The 18,600-nt window shown below is 45.6% G+C and overlaps 1 protein-coding gene and 1 pseudogene across 2 annotated transcripts in view; one reads left to right on the top strand and one right to left on the bottom strand.

Moving 5' to 3' along the window:
* Nucleotides 1-949: 949 nt before the first annotated feature.
* LOC139059037 (TNF receptor-associated factor 6-like) overlaps nt 950-18,600 on the top strand; it is a 30,470-nt gene continuing 12,819 nt past the window's right edge. Inside the window, exons 1-3 of one of the 2 annotated variants that reach the window (XM_070536852.1) lie at nt 950-1,224; nt 7,171-7,579; nt 13,510-13,893. In XM_070536852.1, the coding sequence (XP_070392953.1) occupies nt 7,181-7,579; nt 13,510-13,893 (783 nt within the window). In that variant the 5' untranslated portion in view covers nt 950-1,224; nt 7,171-7,180. The remainder of the gene's footprint in view (nt 1,225-7,170; nt 7,580-13,509; nt 13,894-18,600) is intronic. The other variant, XM_070536851.1, reaches the window with a different exon arrangement.
* Nucleotides 15,779-15,960, bottom strand: LOC139059750 (U2 spliceosomal RNA; annotated as a pseudogene).

Here is an 18,600-nt window from a genome sequence, read left to right as displayed (position 1 = left end):
GAGGTACACGACTCAGCGCGCTGCGTAGTAATAAGGCCTAATGTGTTGGGTTTTACCAAATGCTGACTTATTTTCTAATATACCAAATATCCCGTTTTCGCATGAGGTTGGAATAGTTTTCTAGCAACGTTCGAATCGCTTTCTAAATTTTCAGCATTCGCCCACGTGTAATAGTTACATTTCAGCCAACAGCCGTCTTCCGGGCGATGCCCCCCACCGGCTTAGCGCGTCTAGAGGAGAAGCGCGACAAAGGAGTCAGGCTGTGAATTAAATGGTGCGTCCCGGCCGTGTCGATGCGATGTGTCCCTACATTGCGTCAATGCAAATTGCGCTAGCGTGGATATTCAGCCAGAGATAGATTGTGCAGGATTTTCTTTCACGCATAGTTTAATGTTTATGAGATACAATTGATCATGAATACACATAAGCTTCGTATTTGAGAATGAGAAACGCTTTAATAATCAAAAATACAAAAAGGGATGAAATTTGGATTGGGAAATTTGCTTCAATTTACAGCAATCCCCCATAGTGGGCAAGCACTATTTCTTTGGTGAATGTCATTATTGTCATATATAAATCTCTACTGAAGAGCTATCAGTTATTTTAGTTAATGCATCTCCTCTGAAATTCTGCTACAGGGGTGTTTGATCCGCAGTCAAGGATTTCTTATTTTTTTTTAATTTCAACCAAACAGCCCGTTAAATTTGCGTATTTTCTCTTCTTCCTGTGCGAGTAATAGTCAGTAAATATTTAGCTGTGAAGTGCCTTTACTGAGACTTTCCTTTTCAAATGTTCCTCCACCTTTCAACAGCACTTACTCTACAGCAGTCTTGGAAAAAGATTCGCGTATAAAAGAATCCTCCGATTTCATGGCTCCCCATTAATGGGTATGACCCACACGTTCGGCAGAAAACGACGACAGCGCTGGAGCGCGTATGCTCGCGTTGTCACCCCATGCACGAGCCACCGGCTGGCACGCGCCAGGCCTTCGTCTGTGATCGAACGTCGGGTTCGGCTGGGCGTGTCCGGCTGACGGTGCACTCGAGCACCCGCAGCTGGCCAAGCCGTCCGAGGACCGGGCGCGCCTCTCCGACACCGGGGCGCTTCGTCACCACGTGACACCGGAGACAAAGAGTCGCGTCAGCTGCGTTCTGCATCGCAGTACCGGATCCCCGCATCTTGCCCACACTCTGCGTTTTTAGCAGCTCCCCGTTGGCGTAACAGGTAACCATGTTAACCTCTTTTATGACGCAGCGGGTTTTGGTTTTGTGGAATATCTTCCTTGAAGCGAGAGCTTAAGGGTCCCGTTGGCCATAAATATCGTTGTCGTAGGCGTTGCTCGTGCGTCGATCGCATTTTGGCCGTCCATTGGACGTGAGCGAAAACTCCCGATGGAAGTAAAGAATTATTCGCAGGTCAAATAATGTTCGCATTGGCGCCCAATTTCTCGGGGAGGTACTCGTAACCAAAGCAATCGAACGGAAAAGAAAATTGGTGTTTAGCAGCAAATCTAACCCAGAACCTTCCGAATGGAAGACGGCCACGAGGGCTCGCTCGTTGGTTCAAGCGTTCCACCGGGGGTCGTAGTGAATGTTTGGTGGTCTTAGTAACTTAGTGAAGGTGGTAACTTAGTAAAGTGTCTTAGAGAAACGCACTCTTGCCTTCTAGGTAATTGAGTACAGTAATTAAGAATGTCCTCATTAGCCTGAAGTGAATGCGGGTGCTGGGATGGTTTATTGTACTTAAGCAAATGAATGCGTGTGTATCTGTGAAGTACTCATAAACAGATTGCATTCTGACTTGGCAGTGTCTTAGGGAAACGTACTGACGCGTCCATTGCAATTGTGAGCATAGTAATTAAGACTGAAGATAAGGTGCGTGGTGGTTGGGTGAAATTAAATGACTCGATGTAGGATGTATCGATGATAAGGTTGTGGTTCGATCATACCTTTAATGAGTGCATAGGGTAAATTATTAAGGTAAAGGCAGGTGACATGTGAGTGTTCGGAATGTTCGTTGAATTAGAATAGATGTTATTGTGAATATCAAAAACAAGTTAATGTATTATACATGAGTGTCGTAGTAATTAGTGATTAGTGATCTTCAATAGCTGCTTAGTGATTGGTGATAGATTGCGATTGGTCATTCGTGATAAAGAAATAGGTATCCGATGAGAACCAGCTCGTGGTCAACGTATGAGAGCATGAGAAACAGTCAGACACCCCTTAATGCTACCAAGTTCTACTGTAAAAGGCTGGGCTTGAGTGTCTCCCCATTTTTTTTACTCTAGCACTTAGCCCATATGGTAAGGAGTGCTCTCTAATTCTCAAGCTTTCTACTGACATACTTTATTGCCGTCGTTGCGCCTAATTACATTGCAGGGGCGAAAACGGCAAATATTAACTTTGTCTGAGTAGATATCCTAGATCGCTATACGGCGGGCTGGTGGCAGCGCTCATTGAGAGCAGGTTGCTTTGTGGCACAGTGCCACATTGCACTGTAGTATTATCTCGCATAATCATTTTACTTCTTTTCCGTGTTTATGAGAGCAGATTATGCCCGATAAGTCATATGTTGGTTCAATACAAGAGTATCTTATTACGCACGCGTCGCGAATATTGTTTACGTTCTGATATATACGCGAACACCAGCAAATAATGTCTAAGCTGCGTTATTAAGAGAAATAATGGGGAATGAAGTCGATCCGTCACGGCATCCGTTCGTCGAACGATGCTACACTTGCGTCTATGGCAATATGGGCGTGTTTTTGGCCACTACATCACCCAATACAGAGTGCACCAAAGGGAAAATTATCATCCACTAGACCATAGCACGAAGCTACAAAGGCTGCAGTTTTGCTCTCAAAATTCGAATATTTTCAACAGAAACTTTTCCTTTCACGAATGGTTTCCCTTGCAATCATCCGTAGGACTGATTAGCCGTTATTTGTGTCCCTATGCTTCAAATTGTCGTTTTATTTGGCCTGGCTCAGCGATCTGTTGGACTCTTGGTTATAGCAGAAACGCGTCGGTTCTGGTTTTAATATGTGGTCTAATAGATTTTGGACTCGCTTTCGAATTTAGTGGCTACAGTTTGGTGGATGATACTTTTCTTCTTCATTAACCGTCCTCCATCTTGCGAGATTCCTCAGAACTAACCAGGCATAAAGATATAGTTCCTTGTCTCACACTTTTGAAAGTTTTTAATTCCTCACTGTGGCTGCCATATCATAGAGAGCTCATTTAGACTCATGAAAATCATGCAAATCATGGCGCACCCTCTTAGTCGCGACGGTGGCACTTCCGCCAGAGTATGCGAAATGCCTTAACAACCGTGTCATGCGCCGCATATCAAAGCCGCGCACTGTGCCGGTTTTCAACCATTGTGGGCAATGCTCCCATGAGGGAGCCAAAAAGTTACAAACGATTCAAAATATTTTTTTTTCGTGCTATGATCCCTCCTTTAAAACAGAATCATGCTGACCAGACGGGCTTCCGTCACACTCGACTTCATAGGGTAAAAATTCTTCAGTAGACTTCATGGAACAAACGCTTATTCAGCTGTTGATGGAGAGGTATGCCAAGAAGCTAGCGGTATCGACTGCGCACAGTGTTGCATGAACCGCCTTCTATTCCGAATATCATCAGAACTCGTGATATCTCAGCGGCTCATGGCAGCCGTTCTGCGAGCGAACCCAAGTGTACATACAGATCGGCGTCATTGTGGCTGAGGAGGCCAAAGATTCCACGGTTGTCAAACAAGTTTTGCAGCACCTGAGAGAACATGATCTGCGCCTGAACGAATACCAATCCAATCAAAAGGAAGTGACTCCCGCACACTATAGTGACGCGAGCGGTCATAGAACTGAGGACAACGAAAGCCTTGCATCACTTCCCAGAACAACCTACGAAGTGTTGACCCATTAAATACGGAGACAAAATGCTGACATAACTTCCAAGTATTATGGTACACTTTAAGCTCTTTTGGCAAAGGGTACCACTCGGAACATGGGGAGCGGCAATATCAGGGTAGTTAAGAGGTTAAAAAGTTCACTCAAACCGAAAATTTATGCTCATTTCCGCTTCTTAAGCACATTCCTTTTCGTTGCGACGCTACTCCAGTAGGTGTCAGAGCGCTGTTGATTCATCGAACTGGAGTAATCTACTGCCCCATTGCTCCCGCATATTGACAGATAAAAAAAGTACAGCTTGAAAAAGCACCGGCTCTTCTAGTTGGCGTTAACTACTATCATGGCTACCTTATAGTACCTTCTCTAGACTCTCGACAGGCCACAAGTTGCTGAAAGGGTTTCTCTTGGTGAGGATAAACACAATTAGGCCTTAGCAGGAGCTCTCTATCAAAGTTGGTAATGGATGCTCGAAGGCTGCAGATATACCTGTCTTAAATGAGAAGGTTCCAGCACCACCAGTGTAAATGCACTCTATCATTCGACACAAAGAAACAATGACATTGATAAAATCGTGAAGGAATCTATATGCTAGATGCAAAAAGCCTGCGCGATAGTGCTTAAGAATGAGAGCGTTCACTGCTCGTGGACAGAAACTTGCGTGAAATCAGGAGTTGAATCTAATACGGCTAGCCTCAATACCTGGAAAGGACAGTTGAACATTTCGTGCCTTATTTGAACAAGATATAGGAAGCATAAGTGAACTATGGGTTCGTGTTCCGGAATACCTGAGCTCTTGCATCAAGACGCCTAGTGGGGCTAGAAACAAAAATCGGCCAAACCCACTCACTGTGGTAATTGATTTAACGGAAGCTTTGTATGCTGTTGGCTTTGATTGAAGATAATTATCGGTGATGCTGACGGAGAATGTTCAATTACTTCAGCGTTTAGTCCAATACGAGAATGGCGTGTGGATGTTAACGTTACCTTGGACGCACCACTGCTCTTTCTCTGCATAGTTCGCAGTATATACAGGAAAGTATGTTTGCTTGCGTCTTTGTTTTGCGACATTGTTCGTAACGTTTGAGAAGTTTGAGCATTATCGTTGCCTCACATGCCGCATCGCAACGTCGCAGAGGTGTAAAATTTTAATGGATCATGGGGCTGTACGTCATTCAAAAAATTGAATGATATGTATACATTGAACACATACATGCGCGGTCTGCTCCGTGTTTGGATGAGTAGCGAGTACGCTCCTATTACATGCCGCGCTGCTTTCGGGCCTGGATGTCCTCGACGCTGAGTTCATGCTTTGGAGCCATTTTCATAGCGCGTGTTTACGTTCTCCTTCTGCATACGTGGCCGGCACGCTGTTGAGACGCCAGCTGAAAGCGCACCCTTCATTCAGGTTATGGACGATTGTAATGTTTACGCTATCACAGCCCAGAACGCGGCCTTTATAGCCAAGCACCTGCATTTATATCGAATAACAAAGCAAGCACAGCACGTGCCATACCCTCAGACTTTGCAATGCTGTCGCGGCGGCGCCGGGCCGGGATGTGTGGAGGCGAGCACCATGCCTGGTACTGTTGCAAGAAAGCCAGCAGGGCTGGATGGATTGGTGGATGGATGTCATGAGCATACCCTTTGGAACGGAGCGGTGGATTGCGCCATCAAGCTCTTGCTCTTATACTGCATAATGCCCTACCTAGGTCAAAAAATAAAAAAAATAAAGAAACAACGATTAATTCCCATAACCAAATTTTTTGACTCCCTATTGTGAACTTTGCTTTTATACGTCTCTATTTATTGTCGTTTCCCTACTTTTCTTGTATCAATCTTCCAACCGCCTCTTACTAATCTCTATTGCGGACATGTTTACCTTACCCCTGCTTTCGCTGGAACCAAGGGCTGCAAGGAGGCCAGTGATTCCTAAATAGACCACTGGGCAGATAGCCTGACATTCTAAGAAAAGATGCTCCACCGTTTCCCTGGGTTAATTGCAGCAAGCACATGCTTCTTCTTGCGTCTTATAACTCGCTTTATAAGTGCGTGTTCTAAAGCATCCTCGTCTCACTTCGAATAGTAACGAGCTTCCCTTTAAGTTATCAAAAATTGTTTCTTTCCTGATTTCGTTTTTTTCCCTTTAGTTAATCATTGCAAGTTACTTTGCCATTGTCGCCACCCATGAGAATATTTCAACCTCTCTGACTCTCCGCATGACCTTCTTTGTTGCTGTGTGGCATGGAGGCGAGCGCCATCTGTTGGTATTGCAGAAAACCCAGCAGCACACGCGGCCATACCATAACGGCAGCGCCCTGAAAGTCGGCGGAAGAGAAAAAGAAAGTTTCACTTTAGTAACCTGGCCTGAGCATCTCATTGTACAGGATATTGAATTCAGGCGTTCAATGACTTGAGCTTAGATGCGCGGTATTCGCACAAGACAGCGGAATGTCAGTGACACAGACACCAGTACCGAGGCCAGAAGCAGGGTAGAGCTACTCATGACTCCACATAAATTACAGAGGGCTCTTGAAGAAAACATGCGGTAAACTTAATAGTCTGTGCGCTAATTATATTAGGGTGGCAAAGATACCCACTGAACACAAAGAAGCCACCATGCAAGAAATCAGAGAAGTGTTTGAACGGCTTGGCCTAACTCGCATGTTAGTATCGACGAAGAGCCCCAATTGATCGCGCAAGTTTCACACAGCTTGCTTTGCCTACCACTTTTGCAATTGGCCATGCTTTAGAGGTGGTCATCTTACTCACGCAGTAACATCTGTTGCTATTGTAGTGACCATGCGTAGTGCCAGTGCCAATGATAGAACCGTTTTTGCAAGGTTTTCCGTGACACGACGCGTGACCCGTTGGCGCTCAATATTGACTGCTTTTCTGCGATTGTGCCAGGCTCCCTACCTTGACAATGTGCCATGAACGTTTTTTGTTTTTTACTTTCTGCGCTTCGGGTGCCGAGTAGCGCGAAATCTTGCGGAGGTGATAGTATCATCGAAAAGAACTGCTCGGCGAAATCGACACCGAATAAAACTGTTGTCATACTTAGTTCTGCAAGGTACACCATTGCAGCTGATGTAGGTTAGGGCTGTTCCTTACATGAGTGTAAATAACGTGCAGTTGGTGTTATTTGCGTTAGAAAAATCGATATTCGTTAAAATATTGGCGAATATTAACTTATTCACACTCTACAAGGCATCTGTGAGACACAAGTTTGTGTGCTTCGGCTTATGTCTCGTCGTCCGCAGAACATCGGTGATGGCATCACCTGATCGAGACTGGTTAAGCCATTTAGGCCGTCATCCACGGGTCGCACCATACTCTGGCCGGAGTGTGACCAGGCGTGCCGATATGCCAAGCGACGCGGCCACCTACTGCGTCGAAAACTTCGAGCCCAGGCCTCCACAGGAACTGGTGTGTACCGTGTGCAAGGGTGTGTACCGTGACCCTGTGGAAGGGCCATGCCGTCACGTCTTCTGCTCCATCTGCATCAATGGCTGGCTTGCAGTTGGCACGATTCCCGGAACTGGAAGCTGTCCTTTGTGTCGCAGAGAGATGTCTGCGTCGCAGGTTGTACCCGTTGTTCCCCTCGTAAACAACATGATCGCACGCCTCACCATCCGCTGCCCCAACAGGGAGACCGGCTGCTCAGCAAAGGTGCGTAGCTCTTTAATCGCTCGCTTTTTCTACAGTAAGCTTGCAAGAAGTGAATAATATAATAATGGGGGGATCAGAAAAATTTATCCTTTATGTGTCAGAAAAATTCCATATTTACGCATGAACAGTGGTTTGTTAGTTTTTTTAGAATATGCCTTGCACGAGGCGGGCTTATGGCTACACACAGAGGCATTGAACTGCGTCTCGACAGCTATGCAAACTAACGTTCCTGGTGACTGACTATGAATTCATGTAGAGCAGGGGACGTTTTTTGGATATGAACAATCTTGCGAAATTCCCAGAACAACCGGCCACCCTGACAAAACAATTTGTGACGGTAACATCAATTTTGTTATTTTTAGAGCACTAGAACAGCAGGAAAATACATTCATTTGTTCAGCATTGAACTGCGTATAAGAGGACCACTTGAAATTCCGTCATAAACGATCAATTTGAAGCAATATTTTCAACGCCGTTCTATCTAATAAGCGAATAGACGAACCTGATAGGCTTTCGCGTCAGTTGCTGTCTCGTCGCCCTGGATATCGCCTGACTCACGTGGCGCTCAGTTCAGCCCAGTACGCATGATTCCATGCCAGAGCTGAAATGGTGTACTACAGCGGGTAATGAGGGAAAGTCAGCCCTGGATTCAGTGGTTAGACAGAGAGAAAGCTCTTGCTGTAAAATAACTGCGTTTCATAGCAGGATTCACATACATTCAGCTCACTCTTTGCTTGAATCGCGCGGCACAATTCCGTATAGAAACACTATGACGAAAGTAAACGAGCCGCAGATTATCAAAAAGAGCAATTAATATTGTAAGACTAGTTGTCGGCAAAGGGAGAGCGGTGCTGCAGGTGCTCGATTAGCAGGGGTGTCAGGCAGAAAACAAAAAGAACAGAAAACAAGGGTCAACACAAAGGGGCGTCTTGAGCGTCCCGGGATAAGTTTTCGCAAAAATAACAGCAGTTTCGCACTGATCGCTAGCGTTGATAGTGATAGCATGGTTTAGCGTTGCACTTGAGCTACTCGAACGCTGTTATAATGATGACATGTTTAGGAAGTTCATGAGAGGTAGCATCGCCAAAAAGGTCATGAGAGGTAGCAGTTGGGTGCTAACGCTCTATATAGCGTAGGTGGACTGCGCGTGTGTGCGCGTGTGTGAACGGTAACAGAGTAAGAAAAATCACGTTTAACGAATATCACAAATCGTCTCAAATCGCTAAATGACTGAACGATGTGGGCATTACTTGCTCAAAATTTTGTATGCAAAGTGAAGAAATTAATGTTCAAAAACTATATGTTATAGTAATTGAATCCGCACACATTCAGCAGTTAGCAAATTGAAGCCAGGGGCCTCTGCATGGAACGAAGTTTCAATCTAGCCACAACTCTGAAATAAGTGGTGTAAAGCTTGCGTGAAAAATGCACTTTTGTTCGACTCACTTTCTTAAGCAAGCGCATTGTTGTACAAGGACGCCTGGAAATAACTGCAACACAAATGTATTTCTTCAATTGTCGACCTTAAATTCATTGTTCAAATGAATGTGAGCTGCGAACAATTGATCCACAATTCGTGGTTACCAATATGTGCCATAAAGCTAATAATTTAGAGGGTAATAAATGAGTTTACAGTAATTGCTTCCTTTTGTATTTGTATGCATCAGCAAATACACGGATTCCATTGCAATCCAATTCAAGAAGTAGAATCGCGTTATAGGTCACAGATGAAATAAGGATGTTCGTTATAGTGTATATGCAACACAATACAACCTTTATTGTGCATAAAGAAAAACAAAATACAGATTCAGCTCAGCCAGAGTCTCAGAAGGCTTGAATGGAAGTGCCTGACAGTCAGGTCACAAATTGCACGCGGTTATTAGCGGAGTTAGCTATCAGCGGGTCGGAACGCAATACTGAAGAAGCTATACATACGATTCTTTTTTAAACTTCAAGAATCCTGAGTATTTTCTGGATCACACGTCTTATCTTAGCTTCTAACAGAGGCATTTGTAATTTATTAAATATGGCTGGAACATAATATTGCCGTGTTCTTCCACACTTTGTTCCCTTCTTGGAGATCACATAGAATTCCTTCGGTCTAAGGCTACGGGCTGGTGTTTACCGTATCTCAAAATGATTATTGCAGAAGTGTTACAACATCACCACATTTTAGATAACTAGGGAAGCGAAGTTTGGCAAATTCAACAACTTGAAGACATCTGTATCTTTCCTTGGACACATATCGTGTGCCATTATTGACAACCGTGAACGTAAAAATAAGTAAATTCTTGAGCTCCACCTAGGGGTTCATTGATTGACAATAAACAGTCAAGTCATAACGTGGCGCACTGTACAGTAAAACTTCACAATAATTTTTCGCACGGAGATTGGTATAATACATCGGATATTGAATAATACGCAGGAAACCGCGCGCAACTTCTTACAGGGGTGGGACAAATGCGAGTTCCGTAAGTGATCACAGTCGAAACGCAACCCAAGATAAAAGAAGATGGGTATTTAGCTGATTGACATGTGCATGTATAACAGTCAGTGTAACAGTGTACACCAGTGTGTAAGAATTACGGTTTCAAAGGAGGATTTTTTTTCCATACGGTTATTCAAACCTACAAGTTGCGTTTTCAAAGGGTTGACGCTTATCAAATTCGCCCCGAACCAGTCCACAGCTTTAGTTACCTTATTCTGTAAGGATCTACTTGCATCGGAGAGATTAGTTTCACAGGGTACAATAACTGTATCGTCGGCGTATTGATATATATGATCACCTACCACATTGGACAAATCATCCAGTTAGATGTCACGTAATCTATACGGCATTTTTTTTTAAGCGGTGCAGGTATTTATGAAAATGTTGCGAACTTAGAGAACCTGGTGTTTTTCTAAAGAAGTTGCAAAGGCAGGTGGACATATGCTGCGGCTTATAAGGTGTTTCACAAGTTGTATTAACAATAATTCGCTGATTAACTTTCCTTAGTGTTTGGGAGAAGCTCAAATGCCAAATCTGGTGGCAGTCCTACTTTCATGCATTTAAAATTTTTTTAACATCCTATAGAGTTCTTCCTGAACACATTTTTTTTTCCGGAGTAACCTGCATGGGTTTGATTTGTAGCTTCGGGCTACATACGAATGGATGGCAATTTCGGCTTTCATACTGTAGTGGTTGAAAGCCGCATCGTCAAGCTTGCATTGAAGGAATTTCGACCATGAATGCATGGGAGTCGCAAAGACGTCTCCCACGCACTCATTAACAATCGGACAGTATTCTTCGTCCTGTTGGTGAGAAATTGGGGTTTAGTGACTGTGGGGGCTTAGCCCATGTGGTGTTAAGAGTGAAGAAGTGGACACGAATCCGTACAGACGCTGACGCGAGACATGCGATGGTGAGCTATCAGGGATGGGGAGACGGCAGCGAGAAAGCGGGTTGGGGTATCGTTATTCTTTTCTGGGCATTAGATAACATTGAATTCGTACTTGTGCTTGCGAAACTCAGCTGACTGCGTGATGGTCGGTCATGACCGAGAAGGCACCACTGCTCACTCATATATTTTTGGCTACAATGACAAGCGAATGATTAGCAAAAGCAAGAAATCATTCATGGAAAATATGGTCGCGCTACCAGAGAACAATGCCGAGACCATGACCGCCAGCGCCAGAGAGGAAGATGGATGGGACTGCATAGGATCGGATCTGCACCCTAGTCGGTGAACGTCAGGGCCTGCATAAAAGAGGTTTCTTATAGCCTCAACGGAAGTGTACGGCAGTTGCAAGGAGCGGATGTGTCGTGGAAGCAAGTACTGCGAACTTGCGCAGGAAGATTCTGAAGTATAGGACACGAGGCCGAGGAAACGGAACTGGTCTTTTTGACACAGCGGGTCAATAAGGTTGACGACTGCGGCATTTTTTTACAAGGTTCGGCCGATTATTTTCTTTCTAGAGAAACTGAGCAAAAACCTTGATAATCTCGCTTTCGAATGTGCCTGTTTTGTATCCTTAGCAAAATGGGGGAACTCTCCCAGAGCCTTGATATTCTCACTTTCAAATGTGTTTTTTTGTGTTTTGTGCGAGATAGGCAGTTTTTTCGTCGAAGCACCGCAGATGCAGAAACATAAAAGGAAATACGATGATATCACCAAGAGAGCACACACGCAAAGGCATTTCTTCCATGTAAGGACCGAGTGAGTTTGCACAATTTTCACTAGATCTCTGTCACTATGTACAAACTTAGCCCTGTGAGTGCTAGCCAGTGTCAATCATGGCAATGGCGATAGATGGAGCGCAACCTTAGAGTCAAAAGCCCTACAGTACTTACGCACCAGTCGTATGTGATCTTTTCATGGAGGCATTACCGTAGTGCTAAAGTTCAGTGGACACAGCGGGCCATGAGCGTTCGTTTTCCCTATAAGTGCAAGTTCCCAAGCAGCGTTTACCCAGTTCACTGATTACTCCTGAAGCGCTCCCAGCAAATTTTTGTCTTATTTACTGATGACAATGATTATCTTCGATATGCTAGTTTCGTCTGTAATTAAGTTTTTTTAGGTGTTACACGGGTGCACTTCAAGGCTTCGCAAGTTTGCAATAGCTATTTACGAATTAAGATATTGTTCGCCATTTAGAGTACTCAATGATAATTTTATGTATTTAACTTTGTTCCAATAATGACAGCCCTTACATAAATGTAAGCAGCACTGTGCAACTTAGACACTCTATATTACCCGCCATATTAGCACAGTGGCTGTGGCATTGCCTAGCTGAGTTAGACGTTGCGAGATCAATACCGGCCGCGGCGGCCGCATTCCGATGTGGCATAAGGCCGGGCAAAAAGGCACGTTTAAGAGCTCTAGGTGGTAAAAAATTAACCGACGATTACGATATCCCGTAAAGCGAAATTTGAGTGTAACTGTATATGCATTTTCATATCGGGATATATAGGATAGCGCAGAGAACCTGTGTCGTGCGGCACGTTGCAAATGGAGCAAGGTGTGGCGCGACTGCCTCGCCCATCGTGAGATGGCGAGAGGCGGCGCGTGGATGACGGGTGGGCGCGATTCCCAGCAGGCTCCGCAGAGGACCCTCCACTAATGCAGCGCTTTGTTTTACTAGAGACGACGGACATTACCCTCTCGCCAAGTCGCAGCCATCGTTGCTGCAAATCCTGTCTCGCGCGGCAGTGTGCTTTTCTTCTCACGCTTTCGTCATACCGCACTCTTCCACTTTCCGCTTCATGGTTTCGTTACATCCTTCTCCTCCCCTTTCATCTTCGCGATCTCTACGCTATCACCGACTTTCATCTGCCACTGCGCTGGGACTATACGGAACAAACATAGCAATTGTATTGGCCATATAAACTACTTAACATTCGCTTACTGAATAAATTAAGAAATATGGTGTGACAAGCGAACAGTCAAATATAAATGCATTTCACTCGAAGAATCCGGACACACTGCGAAAACACCAGCGTGAAGAAGAGCGGCAGCAGCAGCCAACAAGTTTACCTTGCCTCTCGCTTTAGCTAAGCGACGAGCATACAGCACCCACGAAGCTATCAACCCTTAATGCACGTAGACTGTATACTCATCACCGACTGTTTTAAATGTATGGCCGACGTGGTCACGATCAGTCGCGCAATACTCTGTAGGACCCCTCAGCCCCCCCCCCCCCCCCGCCAACGTTGCCTAGCACTGTGCCTGCCTTCCTCGCGCGAGGTCAAACCTCAATCCTCTGCTCACCCTCGCACACTCGCACTCACATCTGCGGCATGCGGCGCACAGCCACGGTCTTCTTATATTAGGACTTTCACGGAACATCACGGCGGCGACAACGGCGGAAATGCACCGGGAGTATTCATATATGTATCCATGTAGGAGTCCATATATTCTTGGAATAAAATAGTGCATCCGTGACTGTTGCAGGTGGCGTTAGAATCGCTCAACCACCATCTGGAGACGTGCGAGTTCGGCAGGGTACTGTGCCCGAACTGCGAAGCCCCGATGAGCACCTCGGCAATGCCGGCGCACTGGCGCGAGTGCGTTGCGTTGCAGCAGCCGCTGATGCGTTGCACAAGTGACTGCTGCTTCAGCCTGTTCTCCGAGCGACAGCGCGACCACAACTGCATCCACGAAATGCGCATCTACATCAACTCGCTGGAGCAGACGCGTGACATGCTGCGCCACCAGATCGACCACACGCTGCAGTGCCTGTCTCAACTGCAGAGCCAGATCCGGGAACTCGCAGCAAGGGTGGAGACGTGTGCTGGGCGCCTGCGTGAACTGACCCCAGCTCCATCTTTACCAAAGGTGCGCAATCCTTTACTGATCGGCAAAGCTTATGCGTGAGCTATTAGGGGAAGTACCATGTTGTTTTCCGCTAGCGCGAGGAAACAATCTCAACAAACGCAAACGAACGACACTGAAACACACATTTGCCGCTAAAAAGGCGCATTTGCAGATAGTGTCGTCGTCTATGTGTCTTATTCTACAAGACACAGACGACGACACGGGCTGCAAATCTGCCTGATGTGCCGTAAACGCCTAGGCCATGAATAAGTTCTTAGGAGGTTATCACCATCTTATTAATTCCATTTCTTTGGTGTAGACGCAATGTTTCCTAACGTAATACAGCACAGAGCCTGCTATGATAGCCCAGTGGCAATTGGTTTGCGCTTCTGAGCTCGATCGAGCTAGCGGGTTCGATCCCGCGCACGACAGCCACGTTTCGGTGGGACCGAAGTGCAAAAGAACCCCATGTACCATCCATTAGTTGCATGTTACAGACCCCCCCCCCCCCCCCGCCTTGCGGGATACTTCACGATAACATCTTTGTTCTGGCGCATATAATTGCATCATGAAATTTTAAATATAACACATTAATGACAAGATGATAGGCAACACGACGCGAGAACGCTTAACTCTCTATCCAATCGAGGCGATCGTTGTAGAGCTCTGCTCGCCACCACGGCGCTTGAGAATGGGCATAATTAGTTAAAATATCGCCGTTGAAACGGGTAGCATGAATCGCCAGAGAAATGACAGTAAAATCTGTAAACCCCAACTGATTAGCTATTATGCGCAAAGTGTAAGCAAGCAAGAATAAGCAAGCCACGTGTATCATGGTTTATCGTTATTGCCAGAATCATTTTCCAATGCTTGAATAATGCGCGCACAGGGACACAAAAGGTGAAACTGGTCCGTAAAACATCTGCATGGGGCCTCTCTCACTATAACGGAACTCGTGTGAAAGGCATTTCCTCTGGCTATAAAGACAATGCTCGTACTTTCTATCCTAAAGCACTTGAAATGAGGTGTACAGTTCAATAATATCTTTTTTTTTATTCCCGTACCATCATTATAATTTACGAAGCAAACAGCAAATAGCAGGTCACAACGCACCTTATGTGGAATTAAATTCTGAACCATACGAAAAACTTATGAATAACACACTTATAGGACTCATTCAACGACTCATTGTCGAATGTGGGGTTGCGAACCCATTTGATACGAGGTGGACGTCCATTATAAAAAAGGGAGGAATTTGAGAAAGGAAGGAAAGGGAAGAGAAAGCCCCTTTTTGGACTTGCAGGATAGCTATTACGAGCATTGTCTGTGTAACCAGTAAAAATGCCTTCGCGATGTATTGAGGTTTGTATTCCATGTTCCCCTCACACAACAGCGAATCGTTGAGACACTAAGGGCCCGAACAATTTTTTTAATTCTTTCATTTGCTATTATTATTATTTTTTGTCATGATCCTTTCCAGTTCTTCCATAAGCGATGACGGGCGAGGTCGTCGAAAGCAGACGAACAGAGATGTCTAAAAACGCTGACAAAAGAAAGAAAATGAAACCGCTAAATTTTAGGATACAGAAGGAAACTAGGGAAACGATTGCAGCATAACCATTTTACTTATGCTATGTGGTTACGGTTCCCTGCGCCGATGTAACACACAGTCTGGTAAACTTGCTTTATTTATTCTAAAGATTTTTAGAATCACCTGTGGCAGATAACACAATTCTAGTCATTGAGCTCCATGTGGCGGGCGTCATATTGTCACGTTGTAGTGAGCTGAAGAAAGCAATCGCTAAACTGTGAATTACGCAATTAGGTTTCGCAGCAAAGCCGAAATAAAAATGAATAAAAAAATATGTATATGGCGTTTTCCAACGGATCGATGTCCTTAGACTAAAAACCGTGGGCCGATATCCATAACATAGTGCAATACCGGGCCGGCCCATGCTAGAGGTGAAGCAGGCTTTAAGCACTCAACCAACTTACAAAAATAGGTTCGATATTTCTGGTCCAAACACAAGGCGTAACAGATATGAAGCTCATCAAAACAGATACCACACTTTGGCCCACGTCAGCCATGTCTACGTTCACACCGCCCTCTCTTTGTCGGCGTTCCAAGCGCTTGCGTATCTCCTTTCTTCCTGCTTTCCTGTGGTGGCAGTCCTGTTGAAACGTCACGCGTGTGTAGTTTGCTCCGGTTCCTCGGGGCGGTGGTACCGTCGTCCACGCGAACATATATAAAAATGGCGGTAAATAAGCCCTTGACTATGTTCAAAATTTTATATCAGCTTTGTGTCGTATGTTAAGCAGCTTCGCTGGTCATCCACTTTCACAGACTGGAATGGCTCATGATTTTGCAGCGGAGCTGTATATAGCTGCCCCCCCCCCCCCCCCCCCCCCCAGTGGTGGTGGCTATCCGTGCGTCTACGCATCGCGTCGATATAAAAAATTGTCGTCTCCACTTTGTCGCGAATGCTCAGTAGCTGTAAATCCAATAGTCTTAAAGTATCTTCCGAATAAATTATACTTAAATTGGTCACTAAGACCACTATATCATTACGCCGAGTTTCATCTACTGTTCATAATTACGACGTTAACAGTGAAGCTGCAAATTTCGCGGAATTCCCGTCGGCTGTCAACACATCTACTTCTACGGGAGGAAAACGGAAAGCGCCGTGTTTGTCGCTTAGAATAAAACTCGAGCCCTTCCAAGTTACATTTAGCTTAATAACAAGGCAGTGTACTCAAACGCGAATTGCCAACAAGCGTGATTCGTTTCGTGCGCTCATTTGACTGCGCCCAGGTCAACCCATATCGTCGCTCGCGTCGAGGCTCGCTTCAACGGCCACCTGCGTCCTTTACACGCCGTTGCCAACAGCGGGCGTTCTGTATTGTAATAATAATATTAATAATAATAAGAAGAAGAAGAAGGAAACGTATTATAAATAGATGTTTCGATTGAGGTAAAACCCAACGCAGCATCGCTCCTCCTCCTTCGCAGAGTGAAAGGGCTCATATAAGGGCTCAACGATAGCGGCGAACACAGTCGGCGACCGTCCAAATCCGATCTGCGGGACAGGCGCGTCGACTTTTATGCATCAGTCATCGCAGGTCCTAGAGTATTCGCTAGTGGCAGCATGTCTTCCGGAAAGTATTACACAATTTACGTCGCTTATACGTTCACATTACAGAACGTTCGATAACAGTCCAGAAACTTCCGGTACATGTAGGTGTATCCTACGCCGAGTGACAAAGTTTAACCTTAGTTAGCCGGTGAAAAAAACGGTCACCCGAGAGAGATAACCAAATACACGTGTCACTTAAGCACCATTCAGATGCTGCAAGCACAACAGGAGAGCAAAAAAAAAGCACGCTTAGAAAAGAAAAAGTAGCAAAGAAGCAAAGTCGCAAAGTTTGTGAGCGCTGGTAGAACGGCTTAAGCTGTACAACATGGACTATTTCAAGTCGTGAGTGGCACCGCTTTTACAGCGAAATGCCGTCTGGCACGATCTGATAGCCCAGTGCGCCAATTTGACAGAAATCGTAGGGTCCGGAGTAGAAGGTGTAGGGCGTCGCAGAAAGTTCTCACTAAGACCTCATCTGCGTATTGCGGTTCAAACCCAAACACCGTCGCCGGTCTAATACTCCACGTATCGGTGTCATTCATTCATTCATTCATTTTTATGTATTAGGACAGGTTCTTGTGCCAGCTGTTGCGCCTTTCCTGATTGTTGATACGCAGGTGAACGAGCTGTCGAGCTTCTTCGGCGCACTGAACACAGCGAACACGCAGCGATTTCGAGATTCTCTTCGTCGGTGATGTGCGGCGGTATGGCGTCTAGAGTCGTCATAGGTTCCTTCCATAATTTAGTTTGAATGGCGTGGTCTGCATCGTTTCTTGCACGGCCGTTTTCTAAGGGAAGGCTATTTACGGAAGGATGGCATCCCACTTCTTGTGTTCCACATCGACGTACATTGCACACATGTCGGCGAGGTTCTTGTTTAGCCTTTGCGTAAGACCGTTCATCTTCAGGTGGTAAGCAGCTGTCCTCCTGTGGCTTGTCCGGTTGTGTTGCTGAATGGCTTGTGTGAGCCCCGTTGTAAGAGCCGTTCGTCGGTCGGTGAGGAGCACTTCCGTGGCACCATGTCGTTGCAGTATATTCTAGATGAAGAATTTCGCCACCTCCGTCGCATAACCTTTAGGCAGGGATTTCGCTTTAGCGTAGTGGATAAAGGTAGTCGGTAGCCACGACGATCCACTCATTTTCGGATGTTGACGTCGGAAGTGGCCCTAATAATTTTATCCCGATTTGTTAGAACGGTCGGAACGTAGGCTGTATTGGCTGTAGCAATCCTTCTGGCCTTGGTGGTGTCAGTGACGTCTTGCGTCTGTGACTGTCTGGAATGTCTTGACATAACGGACGACGTCGGTGTTGAGGCACGGTCAGCAGCGCTTCTCTCGTATTTTTGCAAGCATGGGGGAAAATCTGAGGTGCCTGGCTATTTGATCATAATGCAGGGCGTGCACGATTTCAAACTGGAATGCTACGAGCACAAAGAGAAGGTAGTTGGCGCGGTCTGGGGAGTTCTTTACGTGGACGTCGTTTTGCAAGGAAGACAAAGACAACAATAGCCTAAATGCCATAGGGAGACCGTCAGTGCTGCCATCCATATACTCGACGAGGTGTTTTGTCTCCGGGTCTGCTCATTGTTGTTCAG

The sequence above is a fragment of the Dermacentor albipictus genome, chromosome 4 (genome assembly GCF_038994185.2).
Source record: "Dermacentor albipictus isolate Rhodes 1998 colony chromosome 4, USDA_Dalb.pri_finalv2, whole genome shotgun sequence".
NCBI lineage: Eukaryota > Metazoa > Arthropoda > Arachnida > Ixodida > Ixodidae > Dermacentor > Dermacentor albipictus.
The sequence above is the reverse complement of the archived record's forward strand: the minus strand, read 5'-3'. Positions and strand labels throughout refer to the sequence as shown.